This window comes from Podarcis cretensis, assembly GCF_951804945.1.
Source record: "Podarcis cretensis genome assembly, chromosome: 2".
Taxonomy (NCBI): Eukaryota; Metazoa; Chordata; class Lepidosauria; order Squamata; family Lacertidae; genus Podarcis; species Podarcis cretensis.
This window is the reverse complement of record NC_137171.1, coordinates 20643279-20664348: the sequence shown is the minus strand read 5'-3', so window position 1 is coordinate 20664348 and position 21070 is coordinate 20643279. Positions and strand designations below refer to the sequence as shown.

The following is a 21070-nucleotide window of genomic DNA, read 5'->3' as shown; positions in this document are numbered from 1 at the left end:
ATGGTCTTAGAAAAACCCAGCTGAAGCTGATCAGTAGCAGCCATGCTCGGTAGACTCTCAACCCTCAGCAAAGCAGGATTGGCAAGTTAATCCATTATATTTTAGCTAGTGATCATTTCATCTCCCCAACAACTGAAGCTGGCAAATTCTACTACTGCTGCTGCTTTTCACTATGTGCATAAAAACCATTCACAAGACACACACAGTCACATGTTTATGTGCTCATCATGATTATGCTTAGTTTGCAATTTAATGAGGTTAATCATGTAGCCCTGCTGAGCTTCTTGCCTGGCTAAGAAAACTGATACAACAAGCACAGTAACATTCCTGTTCTGCTCATGGGGAGAAAAACAAATGTGTAAGGAACAGATTGAGGTGCTGGAGCCTGAGTTTAGCTTGACCAAAGCAGGCTGAGCTCAGAAAGAACTAAACCCCAAAGACACAAAGATGAGACCTCCCCTTCAGAAAGACTGGGGCTGTAATCTTGCACAGAGTCACATCCTTATCCTGTACATGTATACTTGGAAATCTTACTCATCTAGCCACTACATTATACTGATTCTCAATTGATGTCATTCTCCTGTTACTAGCTTTTCCTCAAAGTAGGTACAGGCAGCAGCTAACAGTGAGAGAGGGATGTTTGCCAGTTGCCTGAATATGTGACCACAAGGAAACTATGGCAGATAAAAGATTTAGAGCAGCGGCAGCTGGTGTGCCCTCCATAGGTTGTTGGGCTCCATCAGCCGCAGCCAGCATGGCTAGTGGCCAAGGATGATAGGAGTTGTAGCCCAGGAGCATCTAGAAAGCACCTCTCCTAATTTATGCTTGAGATCACTAGCTTTAAGGCCAGCAGCTAAACCAAGATGGAAGGGATGCCACTCATACCAATCAACAACTGAATTTAGCTGGTAACATACCTGCTGCAGAGAGGAGAATATAGGGGTGTGTGTAAATAAGGGGGTGCTTTGAGTTTGGGAATGATGGGGACCATACTGTAAGGTTACCAGATATTTTTCAAAGAAACCAGGGACACTTTTTTTATTAAGAGAATTTTTTTAAAATAAAATAAAATTGAGAAGTAATGTCTTCACTTCTGTGGTCTCCTCTGTCGCGTGGCCTTCCTCTGGGCCCCGGCCTGCTCTCTTGGAGTGCTAGCTGCCATGGAGTAGGCTCAGGCTGGGCCTGGGCTCAGCCACGTCTCCTTGCCATCCTGGTGCTCTCCTACCTTTCCTTCTCAGCGGCAGCGGCTGCAGAGCAGCAAGGTCAGGGCTCCCCTTTCCCCCCTCCTTCCTCTTTCTCTCTCTTCCTTCTCCTTCTCCTCTCCTCCTTCTCCCTGCATTGGCTCCAGGGTTTTCCTGGCCCCGGAGCGCCGCTGGGCAGTCAACTGAGTGCTCTCGCTCCTGGCTAGATTTGGGTCGTGAGGTGTGTGTGCCAGCGGTTCCCCCAGTTGATGCACCGGGTGTCCCTGGTTCCCCTTCGGCAGGGGCGGTGACAGTGGCAGTCTCAGCAGCCCGGAGCCAGTTGGCTCTGGCTAGCTTCAGGAGCTGCTTGCTGCCGTGGCGCCCGCCATTTTGCCTCACTGAAAGTCCCCATATGATGTGTCTTGTGCCGTTGAACCCATCATGCAACATTCATTCCCTACTAATAAACCTAAAACACTTAAAATATAAATCCGGGGACATTAAATGAAATCTGGGGACATTCCGGGGACGGATTTTGTCCAGGGACTGTCCCTGGGAAACGGGGATGTCTGGTAACCATACCATATTGTCAAAACAGCTGTTTCTTACCGTTCCAGCAGCAGAGCATAAACCTATCTATAGCACTCCAAGTGAGATCTTGTTTGCAAGCAAATAAAGCAATCAAAATCGAGTAAAAGAGACAGACATTCAAATGAAATACTGCTAGCCTCTGCAACAGGAGGAATTCAGCCCAGTCAAGCTGGATTTCAGCATCCAAATTTTTAAAAAGAGGTTTCAAAAATTAAAGCAACCATATCTTATTATGCAAGTCATAAAACACAATTGCCAAATGGATTGCTTTGGGAGTTAGGCAGATTTCCAAGTCAAACTGGAGGTATGGTTTTGCGACTGACCTACAGGCACACATTTTAGGTTAATCTGCAGGTTCATAGAATCGTAGGGTCATCTAGTCCAATCTCCTCCGATCCAAGGTTAGTCTGTCTGTCCTTTTGGTAAACCTCTATATACAGTGGATTATTCTGAAGCAACTGGGCTGCTTTAGGCCTTCAGCACTTTCACAGCCAGAACTCCACTTTCATTTCAACTTACAACATGGGGTCTAGATCTATTTTTCTTTACCACATATGTCCATCTTCCTCCTCTTCCTCCTCTTCCTCCTCCACCTCTGTCTTTCTCCTTCTAAAACTATGTACAACAACAGCAACTACCACCATGCAAGTAATGGTGGGATCCTTGGATCTTACAGAGGTCCTAATTCAGGTTTTAGATCATGGATCTAGGCCAGAAGGCACACATGTTTACAAGGGCACACTTTTGGAAATGATTGGGAGTTCCAGATAAGGTGCTCTGGGTTTCTAAAAGAAGACTGAGATCTAAACATAATAATTACCAAGCAAGTATAAAATAATGTAAAAATGAGTTTGCAAGTATATTTACTCAGCAATTCATCTCTATCAATTAGGCACACAAGTATGCCTCAGAATGCAAGAATCATCCTTGAGCATTGGATTTTCTCAAGGGTTTGCTTTGCTAAGACTCCCCTGAAGAAAAACTGTTATCTTGCACAAGAAGTGGGTTGCAAAAAGACCAAGAATTTTTGCTTTATTTCACCTGACCTTTGTGGGAAAGACATTTGCTCTGAAAACACAGAAGCTCTTGGCAGGACATTTTGAACCAGAAGCCATCAGGTCAGTTATCAAGAAGGATCTCCAAGTTTCCCAATCAACAATATCCTCACTAACAAGGCCCAAACCCAGCCCCTGAGCTAATATGAAGTGGTGGTGGGGGGGGGGGGAAGCATTTAAAAACATAAGAACAGTCCAGACCAAAGTCCTTCCTCTTTTCTCACAGTGGCCAACCAGACAGCCTTTGGGAAGACCACAAGCAGGACTTCAGCACAATAGCCTGCTGTTGTTTCTATACTAGCAGATATTCAGAGACATGCTCCTGATTCTGCAGGCAGCATACGGCCATTATAATCAGAATTCATTTGAAGATGGAAAGCCTTTCAGGCGAACTCTTTGACACCACCCTTCCAGGTGAGAGATGCCCAGTGCAGTGGTGAGAAGGGAGCAGAAAATCAGGATAGGGCCCCTGGAGCCATGCCTGCAATCAGCACAGAATCACTTACCAAGTTGACGAAATCTTGGTAGCAGATCTTCCCATCAGAATTGTTGTCTGCCAAGGCCAAAAGAACTTCTAGTTTGTGTGGATCTAGCTCAGAGCCATGCCTTTGGAGGAGGTTTCGAAATTTCTCAGTGCTGATGTAGCCAGTGTTTTCAGGGTCAAACTGAAAGAGAGAACCAAAGTGAATGGGGTTCGGTATATTAGCGCTCAACACATTCCCCATCTCGGGCATATAGCTTCGATTATGGTCATATTGCAATGATAGGGAAATCCACAGCTATTAATGACACAGAAGGGACCAAGAACTGGATCTAGTTTCAGATGTCTTGACAGATCCCAATAATTCAGGTAAATGTAAATTCCTCTCCTACCGACCCAGACCCTGAGAGCATCTTCTGAGGCCCTTCTTCGTGTGCCTCCTCCTCAGGAGGTCCAGAGGGTGGCAACATGAGAACAGGCCGTCTCTCCAGTGGCTCCCCATCTGTGGAATGCTCTCCCCAGGGAAGTTCGCCTGGCACCTTCATTATACGTTCCTTTTTAACCAGGCCTTTGGCTGACCTAATAAACATCCTATAACCTTTAAAATGTGGCTCTTTGGTGGGGGGGAGTGTTATTGGATTATTGTTTTCATTTTGATTTTATATATTGTGATTTTTTTTTGTGAACTGCCCTGAGACCTCTGGGTATAGGACAGTATATAAATTCAATAAATGAAGAAATGAAATGAAATGTCTCTTGCTGTGTAAGCCAGCAGAACTTCCTTTTGTGTTTTATCAACCTTGGATAACCTACCTACCTTTTCCCTATCTTGCATTCAAATTTGGATAAAATGGTGTTTCTTTACAGCTTATGGCTTTCTCGCTCATTTAATTAAAAACAGATTAATTTTAATGCACTTGGGGGGAAATCTTCACACACACACACACAAACACACACACACACACATTAAATGCTTTTCTTGGGCAAGATGTTGAAAACCAAACTGAGCCTCAGTTAGAGAAGGATGTCAAATGATGGCACAATGTTTGGGTGTGGGCTGCAATCATCACACCAAACTCCCAGGGCTGGCAAAAGAGCCTTAGGGTGTGACATAAATGCTGCAGGGTCACTGAAAAGGGACCCCCTGTAGCCCTTGGTGCCCCAGGACAACTATGGAATGCTCCACTGTTTGTTTGGGCTGCGTCATTTTCCCCCCTGTGCCATTCCATTCCCCCCTTCCCTCTCACAAACCATGGCGGCGCCTCCTCCCTCCCTCCTCCAGGCTTCTCCCTGCCCTGCCTAGAGGAGGAAGGGGGCTTGGGTGAGCTGGCTGAGCGCCTTTTTAAGCAGTCCCTCTCCGGAGCCAGCCCTTTCGCACTGGTCCATCTTCCCTCCACCACCACCGCCCTGGGGCTCCTGTGGGCCAGAGAGTGGAGTGGACGAGCTCGCTCTGCCTACCCACGAGAAGCAGCAGCAGCGGTTGTGGCAGCCCCTGGGAAGGTAAGCGCAGCAACTGGGGCTGGGGAGGAGGACTACTTGCCCCACTCGCCTCTTCTTCCAGTCCCACCCCCCATGGCACTTCTCCAGCCCACAACAAGGTCTGAGGGATAGTGGACTGGCCCACGGCTAAAAAAATTTGCCAACCCCTGTCCAACCCAACCAGAAGCACTGTAGCACAAGAGCTCCTTTTAAGCCATTTTAATTCTACAGGAGTCAGCAGGAAAACCACCATGAGCTCCATTAGCTCTCCTCTCTCCTTCCAGGAATGCCTTTGCCTCCGGCAGAAGAGAAAGACGTCGTGGTGGAAAAAGCGCCCCATTCTGCTGACTGTAGTTGATGTATCTGCAGAGCAAGTTTGATCTCCATCAAATATATCAGAATGTATTGTACTGCTTGGCGTCACTCGAGGGTTCCTGTTCTTCAGTGGCTTTTCCAGACAGCAAGGAACTTTGAGACAGATGTCAGTCGTTAAAAAGAGAGAGAGAGAGAGAGCAATAGAGAGGAACAGGCAGCACAAGAGAGAGATCTTTTATGTATATCTAAATCAGGCTGTTAAGGAGCAGGTTTGTAATGGCTCAGCAACAGAGCTGCTGCCTGTGACCTTAAAAAAACTATTTTCTGCTCCAATTGCCATCATTCTCTCAATCCCATCCTGCAACGTTGACTAGGTCTTGCTGCAGTTGATGTTTATATGTTTTTCCTTCTGGTTTTTGGCACGCAAACCGTGACCGGTTTTGACACGGCCTCCTAGACTCCGAGACTACTTCCAGGTAGCATTTAACTCCTTCCTTCTGGATCACGTTCGGCTTTCCTGCATGTACATATGGAAGCTCTCTCACAGGAAAAGTACAGTTAGGGATGCCAGCTATTCTCCATCTAAACTCACAGTCGCACTCAAGCAGTGATCTCTCCCATCAATTGCTGCCAAATTATTTCAGCTACAGATGCAGAGACTAAGGCCCCAGCTGCAATATACATCTAAAGCAGTTACCATACGAAACATATCCAACAGCCATGGCTTCTCTCAAAGGTTGCTGGGAACTGTGGTTTGTTAAAGGTGCTGTTTTCCCCTCACAGAGCTACCATTCCCGGAGTTCCCTGGGGGAAGAGGGACTGACCACTAAACCACTCTGAGAATTGTAACTCTGAGAGGGGAATGGAGATGTAATGTAGTTTGTTAATGAAATGCACTGCTCTTTTGTAACTGATAAATATTTAAATAAAGTGTGTTTTAAAAGGGGGAGAATTCTAACATTTACTGGGGGCTGGGCACTATAAATAAAGTCCTTGCTAATGGTTTTATTCCTGCAAGAGGAGGTGCAATGAACAGAGATATAAAATTTGCTGGGATTCAAACTATCATTTTGTGCTCGCAATTAAAAGTGAGAGCCAGAACTGGCATCGGACCCAAGACATTTTCTTTTGTAAACCCGAATCCCAATAGTAACGAAGTGCAATTTACAGTAAATCCAATGCAGTCTAGTCTTGGCTGGATCTCAGCTGTGGGGAGATTTGCCTTTGATCTTCCAAACTTGGCCTGCTGGCCTCCGCTTGCCAATAATGATGATATCAAGCTTGTCGGTTGGATTGAAAGGCAGAAGAAAAGAGGTAGGGATTTATGAGCGAATTTTCAGCCCAGGAGGGCATTTTTCCATGGAAACATGTTGTACATGGAAAAAGGCAGCTTGGTAAGAGCGACAAGAATCTCTCTTCTTTAAAAACAACTCTTTTTTAAAAAAAACTATATCGCGGTTTTCTAACAGCGAACAAAAGCTGCACCTTTGGCTGTGATTGATTGGACGAAGCAGAAGAAAAAGCTGGTTTGATGAGCAGCGTGGATGGCAAAAGTAGCAGCTTGCCAGGAGCTTAAAGCTGGCACAGGTTTTCCCCTCAAGCGGAGAACCTGAAAAGAAGTCTGCAGCACAGCAATAACCAAAGTTGGCATAAGACTGATCACTTGGCAGAGAAAACGTGTACTTCTGCAGTTTCAATCAGAGCACCTCCAGATCGCAATTAGAGGGGGTCTCCTCTGCCTGAAAAAGGGACCCCAAATAACAAGCTGGTGGAGAAGAGCCACAGAATCAGAACTAAGCAGCCACAGAGACCATCTTCTTCTTCTTCCCAGCTATGGGCCAGACAGGCGTTTCCATGAAAACCACACGAAGGCTGCAGGCTTCCTTTGGTATTCTCCACTTCCCCATCCAATGAACTAGTACTCAGAGGCATGCTGCTGTCACAGCTAACAGCAATCTATCCTTCATCAAATTGTCTCAGCCTGCTTCAAAGCCATTAAACGTCACCATTAAACATAACCAGTTTGAAGTTCATATTGTGATATCAATTTCATAATTATTGACCTGGTAATATACAGTGGTACCTCGAGTTAAGTACTTAATTCGTTCTGGAGGTCCGTTCTTAACCTGAAACTGTTCTTAACCTGAAGCACCACTTTAGCTAATAGGGCCTCCTGCTGCCGCCGTGCCGCCGGAGCACAATTTCTGTTCTCATCCTGAAGCAAAGTTCTTAACCTGAGGTACTATTTCTGGGTTAGCGGAGTCTGTAACCTGAAGTGTATGTAACCTGAAGCGGATGTAACCTGAGGTACCACTGTATCCATGAATCATTATGTGTGTTAGGGCTAGGCAATATATGGTCCAAAAGCAGATTGAAGTCCATATCGTGATATCAGTTTCATATTTTTTGACCTGGCAATATATTGCGAATCATAAGTGTGTGTGTGTGTGTTATGCAAAAATCATGATGCAGGAAAAACCGTGAAGCCAGCCAATGCCTCTACATAATTCCAGCCTTATTTCACACATTGTGATATATCAGTATGTTGCGATATTTAGCTGGTGATGTACTGCAATGTTGAAAACCAGATATCACCCAGCCCTAGTCACATCTTAAGGCAGAATGTTCTATAAGTCCATTATGCTGTGTGTGTAGCTTCAAGTTCTGTAATGATGAGAAAAGCAAAAGGGGGAAAACCCTCTCTACTTGCTGCCTAATTTTATAAATGCCCCGTTATGTTCTCTTCAAAATCAGGTTTCAATTTTAAAAACAAACAAACATTTTAGCCTTTCCTCTCAGGGCTGGTGCTCCAGCCTTTTCCATCATTTTGATTGCCCTTTTCTGTGCTTTCATGAGCTCTGTGATGCCCTTCACGAGATGGAACGGACAGGAGCACAGGCAATATTTCAAATGTGACTCTATTGCAGATTTAAGAGGAATTAATTCACTTGTTTACTTCTTTCTCAGCATTTGTATGCCACTTTTCAGGCCCTAAGCCCTCCCAAGACAGCTTACATACAAAATTAAAAATGTGTAGAATAGATAAAAATCAATCAATTAAAAACAAAACAAAAACACTATATAAGCAACAGCCTGGAAGATGCTCAACAGTTCAGCAGCACAGCAAGTCTAGTAAGACAATGGAAGGCACTGGGATACTGTATTTTAATTTCAATCCCTTTGCTAATAATCCTAGACAAACAAAAATTGCTGTTTTCACTGCTGCTGCGCACTGAGTTAACGATTTCCTTGACTTGATCACCATGACCCCAAGATATCTTTGCTGATTAATCACTGTCAGTTTAGACTCATCAAGATATATATTTTTTGTCCCAAATTACATCATTATATGCCTATTTACTCTGAACCTGGATAGCACCCAGGTATTCTAGCTTCTCTCATCTCTTTCCCCTGCATAACCACTAATAATGGGCTCCTCAAAGCCAAAGAGAAGGTGAAGTCTGCACTGTGCCCTTTTAGAGAGTATAAAACCTTGCACTTTATATTTAAAGGGCACAGTTAAAAATGATTCTCAGAGCGTAGCCAGTTGTGCTAAAAAGAAAAAGAAAAAGCAGCGAACACCCACAAATATAGCAGTGCATTTGGAACCAAATATGTCAAGAAATAGGGAAGAATTATTACAAGACTGAATTATCACTTCAGCTAAAGCAATCTACTTGATAAAGGCTACTAGATGTTCCCCGATGACATATTGTTTACTTGACAGTCTCTCCCCCCTCCCTTTCTATTTCTATCTTGCTTTTGGCAGGTATACGAGCTAACATTCCGTACAGAATATGAATTGTGGCAACTGCCCATGTTATAGTCAGGATTCCAGGCAGGCCTGTTGAATAGCAGAAGATCAACTAGTGCAGTGGCATTAAGATCGCCCTATATTCCCTCCCCCCACTGTGTATTTGTACTCATGGCTTGGAGCTGGTTCACATACAGGATATTCTTCACTCCAAGGGACGCGGGTGGCACTGTGGTCTAAACCATCGAGCCTCTTGGGCTTGCTGATCAGGTTGGCGGTTCAAATCCCCGCAATGGAGTGAGCTCCCGTTGATCTGTCCCAGCTCCTGCCAAACTAGCAGTTCGAAAGCATGCCAGTGCAAGTAGATAAATAGGTATAATTGAGGCGCAAGGTAAACAGCATTTCCATACACTCTGGTTTCCATCACGGTATCCCGTTGTGCCAGAAGCAGTTTAGTCATGCTGGCCACATGACCTGGAAAGCTGTCTGTGGACAAACGCCGGCTCCCTCGGCTTGAAAGCGAGATGAGCGCTGCAACCCCATAGTTGCCTTTGACTGGACTTAATCGTCCAGGAGTCCTTTACCTTTACCTTTTACCTATTCATCACTCCATAGCTGCAATGTCAAATACACACATGTACCACCTGCAGGGACGCAGGTGGCGCTGTGGGTTAAAGCCTCAGCGCCTAGGACTTGCCGATCGAAAGGTCGGCGGTTCGAATCCCTGCGGCGAGGTGCGCTCCCGCTGCTCGGTCCCAGCGCCTGCCAACCTAGCAGTTCCAAAGCACCTCCGGGTGCAAGTAGATAAATAGGGACCGCTTACCAGCGGGAAGGTAAACGGCGTTTCTGTGTGCGGCTCTGGCTCGCCAGAGCAGCGATGTCACGCTGGCCACGTGACCCGGAAGTGTCTCCGGACAGCGCTGGCCCCTGGCCTCTAGAGTGAGATGGGCGCACAACCCCAGAGTCTGGCAAGACTGGCCCGTACGGGCAGGGGTACCTTTACCTTTACCTTTACCACCATAGATAGACCTTCAATAGTCCTCCCTTCGCCTCAGGAACAACGCTCCACATATCAGAGGCAACACATTCAACTCTCTGGTGCAGGGAAATCAAATTATGTACCATTCAAGGGTCGGCAATAAAACTGGAGATGCCAGATTTGTGGGGCTCGAGGTAGAGGCAACAGTCAAAGAGGCTAGTAACTCAAATGTCCTACTGAGTCCCAGCCGTGGAAGCCCTGGGAAAGGACTTCCACTCGGACAGTAGGACTTTTTCCTCTCTCCTCCCCATATGCACCTCATGGGTGGTGGTGGTGGTGCAGGAGAAACTCAGAACAGCACATGATGGGGAGAAGAAGGAGCAAAGTTCCACCTGGCAAACTGAAATGCTAGCACTGACGGAAGAGCACAATGGGGAATTCCTCTAAGGTGTGACTTGAGTTTGCTTTGAGAGTAACCATTTCAAAATGCCAGCGCTGTTAAACAAGTACAATACATCCACTGACTAAGCTGCTTTTTACCAGGCTCACGAAAACCGCACGCAAATTGTTAATTACAGGTTACCAAAATTTACAAAATCAGCTACCACCCTCTTCAGCTCAGGCTGGGTTTCTCAGAAGGATCTGTGGTGCTACAGCTGCACATGCATTAAGGCAACTGTTCCATGAAAAGTATGGACAAGCATGCAGAGCTTTTGGGGCTTAGGTGGGCTCACCCAGCACATCCACATGCAACCCAACTGAGGGAATGTATTAAAAAGGGACGATGTCAGCTGCACCATCTACATAATCTAAGCTACAACATCACAGTACAGATTCACCTGGCCTCAAAAATAACATACCAGGCAGTGGCTGATTCATTGTGGCAGGAGGTCCCTTAATACAATCTGCGAGCTCCACACCTTGATCTAGCCTAAAGTAAGTCAAATCACAGCCCACAGCATTCCTAAAACAGGGGCCATTCCAAAAGGTAAAGGGGTCAAAAGCCCGCCTGCCCTCACTGTAATTGGAGAACCAACAGATAACTATATAAGCATTCTTGTTTGCCTAATTGTCAGGGATGGTGCTATTTTGAGTCCAGTTACACCCAGAAGCCAACGCAGTGGGTTGTAACAGGTAAGGGGATAGGAAACCCACTCCTCAAAACCCAGGTGAGACTTTCCATACAGAAGCAGCATAAGGCAGCTCCACTTATCCCGTGCTACATTGCGGGATAATGTACATACATATGACAAAGGAGAAGTATTTTGCCTTGTAAACACTACCCAAGTGCTGAAAGTACAAATTCTCCTTTGAGTTTTTAGGTGGTTTCTTTAAATAGGCAGACTACCTAGATCAGGCATGGCCAGATGTTCTGGGACTACAATTTCCATCATCCCTGACCACTGGTCCTGTTAGCTAGGGATGATGGGGGTTGTAGTCCCAAAACATCTGGAGGGCCAAGTCTGGCCATGCCTGACCTAGATCATGTCCTCGGTTTCATTTCTTATCTTCGTAGGCTGTTCCCCATATTCTTTCTCGCTGCTAACATATGAACTATATGATAAGCAAGGCACACACATCTCCACGTCAAGAAAAAGAAACTGCTACAAAGCCCCTTTTGAGAATGGTTGCCAGGTATACATTTCAGAAAAGTGCACTGGTTCTTCGGAAAGTATCTATTCTTCTCCTTTAGCAACTGTACAACTCAACGCATTTCATGTATCCTCCCCCACCCCAACCCCCTTTACTAAGGGGCAGGGCGGATGGGGCGGGGGCAGGAGGGAAGAGAGGAAGAAAGGAAGGGAACAAAACTGACCTTGAAGAGAAGCTTTGAGTATTTATCCATTATTGAGTCATGAATGGGAAGACAGGCAACACCTCCAGTTTCATTAAGTGGTCACGTCAGGACTAACTCCAGATCTGGATCCCTTGAGTTCTTAGCCTCAGACGAATGCTATCACCAAGCCAAAGTAATGGTTCCCTATTTTAACTTCAGTCACACTACTCCTGCCTCTAACTTCACACTTCACTGCGCAAAATGCAACCAAACTGCTCGAGGGTGTGGTGTGGACGGCTGGAAGCCCTCTCCAACAATAGGGCGCTAACGGTAATTTCATGCAAGATTTCCTCTGCATTTCAATGACAAGTGCCCTTAATTCCCTTGATCCCCCCACCAGGCTCTTAAGCAGAAATGTAAATATGCTAACGGGCATAATCACAGCCCAATTTGAGAATAGATTCTCCCACTTCCCAAGCGCCCTACAAGGTTTTAAAATTATTCTATGGGAATAAAAGGACACCCCAGTGACGTAGTAGAGAAAAACATGACCTAGGAAATTGGCTTTAAAAGGAGAGGAAAGTTGTGGTGGTGTTTTGTTTTGTTTTGTTGGTTAACGAATCCTGAATCTCAGATTATTTTGCTGCTTTAATTAAAGGCACATTTGCCACGGATGAGTTCACAAACAGGGTGGGTCAAAGATGCACTGCTGCTAAACAATGGCCTGATATCTGGGGAAATTGCTACCACACAACACAGTTCAACCCATTTCTCCTTTCCTGTATTAAGCAGGATCTCATTTGAATGGGGAGGACCAATCTGAGCAATAAAAACAACAACGAAGAGATCTCCACCCAGCTGAAAACAAGGAAGAGGAGCAGATCCTTTCCATGATTCAGCTACCACAAACCTTCCTTGGAAGAGGAAATGGTATAAAATTTCACTCATTTAGAAGACTTTTACAGTTTTATGAAAAAAAATTCAAAGAGGTGTAGAAAGCATCAGTATTAACCATGAACAATGATAGCAATAACATCTACGATAGCATCTTGATAGCTCAGTTGATAAGAGCATGAGACTCTTAATTTCAGGGTAGGGAGTTTGAGCCCCACACCGGGCAAAAGGATTCCTGCATTGCAGGGGGTGGTACTAGTTTATCCTTGTGGTCCCTTCCCAATCTACAGTTCTATGATTCTATGACTGTCTCATTGACTATTCTCTATAATGTTGCCCTGTTCACAGTTGTGAAGAATATTCTTCGGTTATGAATGGTCTGTGTCACCATGAAGAAAAAGAGGTTGGAATAGGTCAATATATATGTGGGCTTGTCCCTGGATCAAGTGACTTTCCCCCCTTTAAGTTCTCAAGCTCTCAACCTAGATCAAGGTTGTCATCTGAACTAGCCAGGTGTTTTAACTGAGAATCAATCACGTCAGTCCATCATTTGAAAAACAAGACATTAGAGCCATCTTACCCAAAAATGACCTTCTGCTTTGGTGACTGTAGCTCTTTAAGGAGCCATTTGGCATCTAGCTTATATATCTGAGTTTCTAACACTGATTTCTAACCCCTCATTTTCTCTCTCTTTTTCTCTCTCTCTTGAACACAGTAGCATTCAGTAAAGCTCTCTCTCTGCAGTCAGCCCATAGTGATTAAGTACCATCCAGGTTGTACGTTTCACATGCTTTAGATTGCTTTGACCCAAGATGAACCCAAGGGCTTGAAGCATCGCCCTGCCCGCAAGTAGTCAGATAACATTCAAGTGCTGAGGTAATGCCCCTAGTAAATCACAAGCGCGGAATTTGCTGGACAGCTCCGGAGCTGCAGAAAGAGAAGCGCAGAGCTCTCAAAGGACTTCTGGCCTGGTCTATGAGAAATCTCTCTCCGCAGTGCCTCTTGAGTACCGAGAAGAATGAGCAAAAGGATATACGGTATTGATCAGGTAGCTGTGAAGCAGGTGGGAGATTCTGTTTTCACTTTGCCCTTTCCTTGAATATGCCTGGTTTGGGAAGGATTATAGTCCCATCTGTGCAAGGTAGAGGCAAAGGTTGGAAAGATAAAACTGCTGCGGCAGCTGGTACTCTCTGATCCCCAAAAGCTGCCTCCATTCAGGCCAGACTATTTGTTCACCCAGTGTGGTCTACTCTGATCGGTGCTGGTGGTGGCTCACCAGAGTCTATGGCAGAGGTTTTTTCACATCGCTTGCTAGCCAGAGATCCAAAGAATTGAGGCCAAGGCATTCTGATTGCACAAAGGAACATAGGAAGCTGCCTTATATTGAGTCAGATCATGGGTAGGCAACCTAAGGCCCATGGGCCGGATCCAGCCCAATCGCCTTCTCAATCCGGCCCATGGACAGTCTGGGAATCAGCATGTTTTTACATGAGTAGAATGTGTCCTTTTATTTAAAATGCATCTCTGGGTTATTTGTGGGGCATAGGAATTTGTTCATATTTTTTTTCCAAAATATAGTCTGGCCCACCACATGGTCTGAGGGACGGTGGACCGGCGCACAGCTGAAAAAGGCTGCTGACCCCTGAGTCAGACCATTGGGCCATCTAGCTCAATATTTTCTGCTGGAAGGAGCTCTCCAGGATTTCAGGAAGGAACATTTGCTAGCTGTACCAGAAGCTGTTGAGGAATGGACCTGGAACTTTCAGCATGCAAACCTGATACTCTACCACTGATGTACAGTCCTTCCGGTGGGCTCAACTACTGAGATATGGTTCCTCCCCTAATATACCATATTTTTCTCTCTATAGGATGCACCAGACGATAGGACGCACCTAGTTTGGGGGGGGGAGGAAATAAGAAAAAAACAATCTGAATCCCAAAACCCAGAACAGCAAGAGGGACTGGGCTTCTGGGATAGCCTCATGCTGTTCTGGCTTCTGGGATAGCCGCTGGGATAGCTGGTCTACCTTTGCGCGAAGCCTCCGCAGGGCACGGGGAGCCTTCATCCCCATGCCCTGCGGAGGCTTCTGGGACAGCCTGAGAAGCCTCCGGGGGGCAGCGGGGTGCCTTGCGCAGCTAACCCCAAAGCCTTTGGAGTGCAGCGCGAGGTTCCACTGCGCTCCAAAGGCTTCAGGCAGCTATCCCAAAATTTAAGGGGAAATGTTTGTGCATCCTATGGAGCGAATGCAGGCTCCTTGGCTTCAGCGAAAGCAGCGCGTAGCCTCCAGAGCGCGGAGGGAGCACTCCCTCTGTGCTTTGGAGGCTTCGCGTTGCTTTCGCTGAAGCCAAGGAGCCTGCATTCGCTCCATAGGATGCACCAACATTTCCCCTTAAATTTTGGAGGGGGGAAATTGCATCCTATAGAGCGAAAAATACAGTGGTTTTTGATGGATGACTTAGAGTCATGGAATCATGATTGGGAGGGACCACAAGGGTCATGTAGTACAACCCCCCTGAAATGCAGGAATCTTTTGCCCAACCTGAGGCTTGAACCCACAAACCTGAGATTTAAGAGTCTCATGCTCCACTGACTGAACTATTATGTCTTCTGGTTTTCCTAGATCTTGGGCCAGGAAGAGAGGAACGGTGGCTCTTCAAACCTATTGGACTCTCAACTCCCATCAGTTCCAGGTGGCACAGCCAGCGATCAGGGATGATGGAAGCTGGAGCCCAAGAACATCTGGAGGGCCACAGACTTCCCCCTCTGTTGTCTTAGGCAATCCACCCAAACTATAAGGTCCATCCTTTTTTCCTTTTTAAAAAAAATGCTGCTGAGATATCTAGGGTCATCATGTTCCTCCAGCTGACACAGATCAAACACCAATGGAACTAAAGCAATTCCATTCCCAGATCAGAAGCTACACTGGAAGGAATGGCAAAAACATTTTTACATTATCCAGGTTACTACAGGTTTAATGACCTTCCCTCCAAAAGGATCAAATGTGAGAGGCTGACCCTGCTCAGAATATGATGTTTCCCCTCCCAGGAAGAATCTAGCAACCACTTCCTTCCCAGACCACTCCCTGCACAGGGGCCAAGAACCTCTGTAAGATAGGAAGAGGCAATAAGACGCAGAGCAAAAGTTTAAATCACAATTATACTAAAAGGGAAAAAAAGGCAAGGAATAGAACAGGACAAGACGCCAAAAAGTATGATTTAAAAGCAGAGAACAAAAACATGCAATGCTAAAACCAATTTAATACAGGGGCAGCCAGTAAAATCCACTGAGCTAAACAAGAACAGAACTGGCACGTGATTTATAAAGGCCTAGGAAAATAAATAGGTATTGGCCAGGTGCCCAAATGACATTAAGGCTGGCCACCAGGTGGGTCTCTCCAGAGAGCCTATTCCACAACTGGAAGAGATGCCGCTGAGGACGTATAAGGACCCAAGTGTGGAGAAGAAGGCTGCTGTGATGCCTATTTGGATTAGAACAGATGCCACACTGTGTGTGTGAACGTGCACGCATGCATGTGTGCATTAAAATTAAAGCAAATTCTACCCAGGGATCACTGGCAATAAATTTCCTCTTCAAAGAGTGGGGGGTTAATAAAGCTGAAGGGCAGCAAGGAGACATCTTCAGTTTGGCTGTTTGTTTTAAGACTAAAGGACGTATTTGCAGGCCCAGCCCTCCTTAGCTCCGCTCCTTCCTCATCGATTATTTATGTGAGTCCATTAAAACTAATGGAAATAGGAATAGGATAAGACGTGGAACAGATTTCAGCTCCCGAGTTAGAAACGGAGGCTTCGCTTTCACTGAGAGTCAGTACGCAACAGGGTATATGCTCAGCGCTTGACTCTCTAACCTTTGACCTCTGTGTCTCGCAGCACGTAAAGGATGCCAGCAGAGCTACAGACGGAAACTACTAATTATCTGCTCCAAGAAGATTTCAGCATGATAAAAAATGGGATCCAAGTAGGAAATTTCACAGTGTTCAAAGTGCATCATATGCGCCAGGTTTCCCCAACCTGGTGCCCTCCAAGTGTAAAATATCACAACTCCCATCAGCTCCAGTCCCATCCAATGTGGTCTATGATCAAGGATTATGGGAACGGAAATCCAGCAACATTTGGAGGGGACCAGGATGAGGAAGACTGCCATATCTTTTCTCAATAAACCTTACAACAGTGCTGGAAGGTAGGCCAGCGTTATGCAATCAGGAATTGTGGCTGGGGGGGTGGGACACATTCAGTGATGGCTAAGAGCCACCTAGTAAGCTTAGAGGTGAGGTGACATTTGAATGTGGTCCTTTCCAAATCACACTTTTTACCAGAAAAGTGGGGCAGGAGTTGCCCTTCATGTTGTGTTGTTGGATGAGTGTTTTAGGGATTTTGCCTTCTGCATTATTTCAAATTTTCTGGTTTTTTAAAACAATTTTATTTTATCTGCTTTGAAACTTCTTCTGTATAACGAGACTAGCAAAAGGAGAGGAAGAGAGAGAAAATGTGAGAAAGAAGGGAACTTTGGTACTGAAATGGATTCATTTTAGAACACTGAAGAGAGCCTTCTCCCAGAATACTTGTGCTAGCTGATTGCAATATGGAACAAAGTATGCCTCCCTTTCCACCTGCCCACCATAATAGATCCTATGGAAATGTTAATAATGACTCTCATTCTCTGCTAGGAAGAAACTGCAGAAGCAGAGTTAAAGCAAACTGAACCTAGATGTTCAAGCTCAGGTGAATGGTATCCATTGGCATGCCTTGGCTGTTGAGCTCCCATGCAGCTGGGACTCTGAGCTGTCCAAGGAGATTAGTCCTCTCTGAATGCAGACCTAGACTAGACAGACCAATGGCCTGACTCTGTAATACAGCAGCTTTAAACGGGCTTCCAATTCCGCTGATCCCTGTCTATCACCTTGGCAGATCTCCCAGCCTACGACTCCCATGAGGAAAAATACCTGACATTTCCAGGAATGTTGCCCTTTCTCTTTAATGCTATAGCTGTCGAACCCAGAGAATGGGCAGTGGTTTCTCCCTTAGGAAAGAGCAAAATTAAGAGTAAGTTGTTTCTCAGTTCAGGCTATTTCCTCTTCGGCAATGTAAACACTGCTGAGCACAACCAAAGCAATTTGGAATAGGGAACACATTTCCTGGGGGCAGGTGGGATGTTCAGCTAGTTCGATGTCTTTAGGTGACTTTCAGCCAGCTTTGCAATGGGCTCAGCCTGAGGCTGTGGATGTGAACAATATGTGGTGGCTCCAACTGCTTCAGATTTCCTGCTCTAGTAGTCACAAAGGGGTGCAGCCGGACTGCCCTGGCGGGCCAGTTTGGAAGGTAAGGGAAGTCCCCAGTAGATGGAGCTGGGAGAGCAACAGTGGCATGTCATTCCCCGAAATGTGAGACAGGGCAAAGCTGGCAGGTGGAGGCAATGTGGCGAAGGAGGGTGGGCTAACTGCTTGCATCCTTAGAGGGAAGTGAACCTAGCAGAGGGCAATATCAGCTTAGTGGAGAAGCTACTGAAGAAGAGAGGTAATCCTGGCAAGGCTCAAGAGGAAACAAGAAAAGGGATTGGTGCTACCTCCCGCCTCCCAGCAGGCATTGGCCCTTTGCCATCACACACTTTTTAACAGCCTTCCCACTAAGGGATATGGATGGATTCTGATGAAAACAGAAAAGGATGCAGAAATGACTGTGTTTGTGTGTACATCTGCAATTGTCAGAAAGGGAAATCAGCCAAGTGAACGCAATTGTTCATATCATGGCTGTGCTTTTTTTATGCCTGCGAACAATACCTAATTTTGTTATTGTTCAAAATTGGTATTTACTGTGCACTGAAATGAATCCCAGGTACAGTGGTGCCTCGCAAGACGAAATTAATTCGTTCCGCAAGTTTTTTCTTCTTGCGAGTTTTTCGTCTTGCGAAGCACGGTTTCCCATAGGAATGCACTGAAAATCAATCAATGCGTTCCTATGGAAACCGCCTTCAGACCAGGTCCGGGGACAGTCTGTCCCCCGACCACTTCTGAAGGCTGGGGGGGGGGGGGAGACAAGGGCTTTTCTTCCCACCGCCAGCCTTCAGAAGGCTGTTCTGAAGGCTGGCGGTGGGAAGAAAAGCCCTTCTCCCCACCTCCCGCCCCGTAAGCTCCGGGGACAGGAGGGCTTCGCTGCTGAGCAGGGTCAGTCTCCGCTGTCCCGGGGGCTTTTAAAATGCTGGGGGTCGGCAGTGAAGGCTTCGCTGTCGCCCGCTAGCATTTTAAAATCTCCGCTGTCCCAGGGCGATCTTAAAATGCTGGCGGGCGGCAGCGAAGCTTTCGCTGCCGACCCCCAGCATTTTAAAAGCCCCCGGGACAGCGGAGGTCTTCTGAAGGCAGGCGGTGGGCGAAAGTCTTTGCTCCCGACGGCCAGCATTTTAAAAGCGGTCCGGGATAGCGGGAAAGCGCAGCGCGCTTCCCTGCTATCCCGGACCGCTTTTAAAATGCTGGCGGTGGGGAGCAAAGCCTTTCGGCCCCCGCCGGCCTTCCTGGACCTCTTCTGAAGGCCGGAGGGGGGCAAAAGGCTTTGCTCCCCACCACCAGCATTTAAAAGAGGTCCCCGGAGATTTCCCTATGGGCTTTCTTCTTGCGAAGCAAGCCCATAGGGAAATTCGTCTTGCGGAACGACTCAAAAACGGAAAACTCTTTCGTCTTGCGAGTTTTTTGTTTTGCGAGGCGTTCGTCTTGCGAGGCACCACTGTATGTACATTATATGAAAAATTACATAAACTTTGCAAATTATGTAACTTATGTTAAATAGTGGGCAGTGAAGCCAATTATGTTTGGCAGAAACCAAACTGCAGAGGAATGAGAACGTTGGTAATTGTGACAAAAACAAGGTGGGATGGAAATCACTGCCTTGTTGTACCCCTGCTCCCCACCAAGAGAAAAATTCTCTCTCCCCTTTAGATCTGGGCGTGTGGAGACTTTGCACAGATCTTCTCTAAGAATGCTTATTCTGCTAGTTTTTTTGGGGGAAGCAGAAAAACCATTTTGCTTTCTATTACAGTTTTTTAAAATATCACGTGAACCATTCTGGCAGCCTCAAAGGCCATTTAAATGGGAAACCCCTCCTGTCAACCCTGAAGATTGCCCCATATAAAAGGCTGCATCAACATATTCCCCTTATGGTCTAAAGGAGCAGCTGCAGAAAATTAATTCACCATTTCCCCACCCCGCAACAATAAGCTTTTGTTTTTTAAATCCAAATCTGAAGAGGCAGAAAATTTTATTTATTTATTTTAAATCCTGCCTGCACTACTCACTTTCCCCTGCTTTTGTTACCTCTTCATATTGATATGGAAAACAACCCTAGTGGAGGTTTTATGGGGGCCAACTAGCTTTTCTGAGTCCCGCCTTTAAATGAGGGTTTGTGTGTGCCTGGAATAGATGGCTTCTCATCTTCGGGGTTCGTGTTCTTCTTCATCTTCCCTCCCTCCCTCCCAATGTCACTGGAGTGTTCATTCTGTGCACAGATTGGAGTGGACAGTTTCTCTGTCCAAGGAAGAGGTCCTTTGATCAAATACACAACATGTAAATCACACTGACAGCTGCATATGCTTACACCCAGCCACTTCTTAAGACTCTTCACAATAAAGGATAATGTATGGAACAAACCACTCTTACTTGGCTAAGTCAGAGTGAAAATATACATACATATTTTAGGAGCTGTAAGGCTGGTCTGAAAAGGCTCTCAGTTATCATCCCCCTTTTTCTGTCCCAGGGAGACTTCTGCAACACCAGTTCAGCAAGTTTTTCAACATTATTAAATGGAGTAAATTGAAAGGTAGCTATGAAGTTACGCATCGGATGGTGAACACATCGTCAACCAAGACATTTCTCCTCTGGTTGCTATAGCCGTTTCACCATTGTTTTTGCAAAATGTTTTAATAAAAGTTGGTGGCCAACATTTATGCACACAAAGGGGAGCATTAAACTAAACAACTGAACTTGTCCCAGGGTTGTCACTAGTGCAATGGGACTTCCTCTCCTTCTCCCCACAAGCCTGGGCTATCTCCAGATATTTTCTGGAGTGTTGGGGCAATCTCTGGAACAGATTTAGGGTTTGCATGGAGTGGGGAAGAGAAATCCTTGCACCGATGGAACATTCACCTTAGTGCCTTGCTAAACAATAATTTATTTGCTTTTGTTTTTAATGGACAGCCTTTCTGAAGCATAAGAGGTGGTGCAAGAACTATGGTTGCACTGCAGAATTTGTGTGCTGAAGCCCTTTGCTCCTGTGCTTTAAAAAACATACCAACGAACAGAACATGGAGAAACCAGAAACGATCTGCCTTCAGTCTCTACAGGCTTTTCACCTGCTGACTGCAAAGGCTCAGGCTTGCTATGGCAGACCAGGCAACCCCCCAAGCCAATTGGTTGGCAACTTCATGCTGGGGGAGAGATGGCGATGCTACTTTTCGGATGGGGCTGAGGGATAATGGCTTGCTTGTAGCATGCCGCCTTCCATTTAAAGAGCACCACTTTGCATATACACAGCAAAATCCTATTCACGTTTACTTAGAAGGA

General features: G+C 46.0%; 2 protein-coding genes and 1 long non-coding RNA gene across 12 annotated transcripts in view; 1 reads left to right on the top strand and 2 right to left on the bottom strand.

Annotated features, from left to right (window-relative positions):
- LOC307210157 overlaps nt 1-19238 on the top strand; it is a 53774-nt gene extending 34536 nt beyond the window's left edge. The window contains exons 2-3 of the long non-coding RNA XR_013835884.1: nt 18357-18698; nt 19095-19238. This is a non-coding gene — a long non-coding RNA (uncharacterized lncRNA). The remainder of the gene's footprint in view (nt 1-18356; nt 18699-19094) is intronic.
- Nucleotides 1-21070, bottom strand: part of RNF135 (ring finger protein 135) — a gene marked incomplete at its 5' end in the record, with an annotated part of 230923 nt that overhangs the window by 75076 nt on the left and 134777 nt on the right. The window lies entirely within an intron of this gene.
- The window catches only part of RHBDL3 (rhomboid like 3), a 133418-nt gene that overhangs the window by 65847 nt on the left and 46501 nt on the right, over nt 1-21070 (bottom strand). For all 10 annotated transcript variants that reach the window (XM_079965538.1, XM_079965533.1, XM_079965536.1 and 7 more), the window contains one exon: nt 3334-3492. In XM_079965538.1, coding sequence (XP_079821664.1) covers nt 3334-3492 — 159 coding nt within the window. The remainder of the gene's footprint in view (nt 1-3333; nt 3493-21070) is intronic.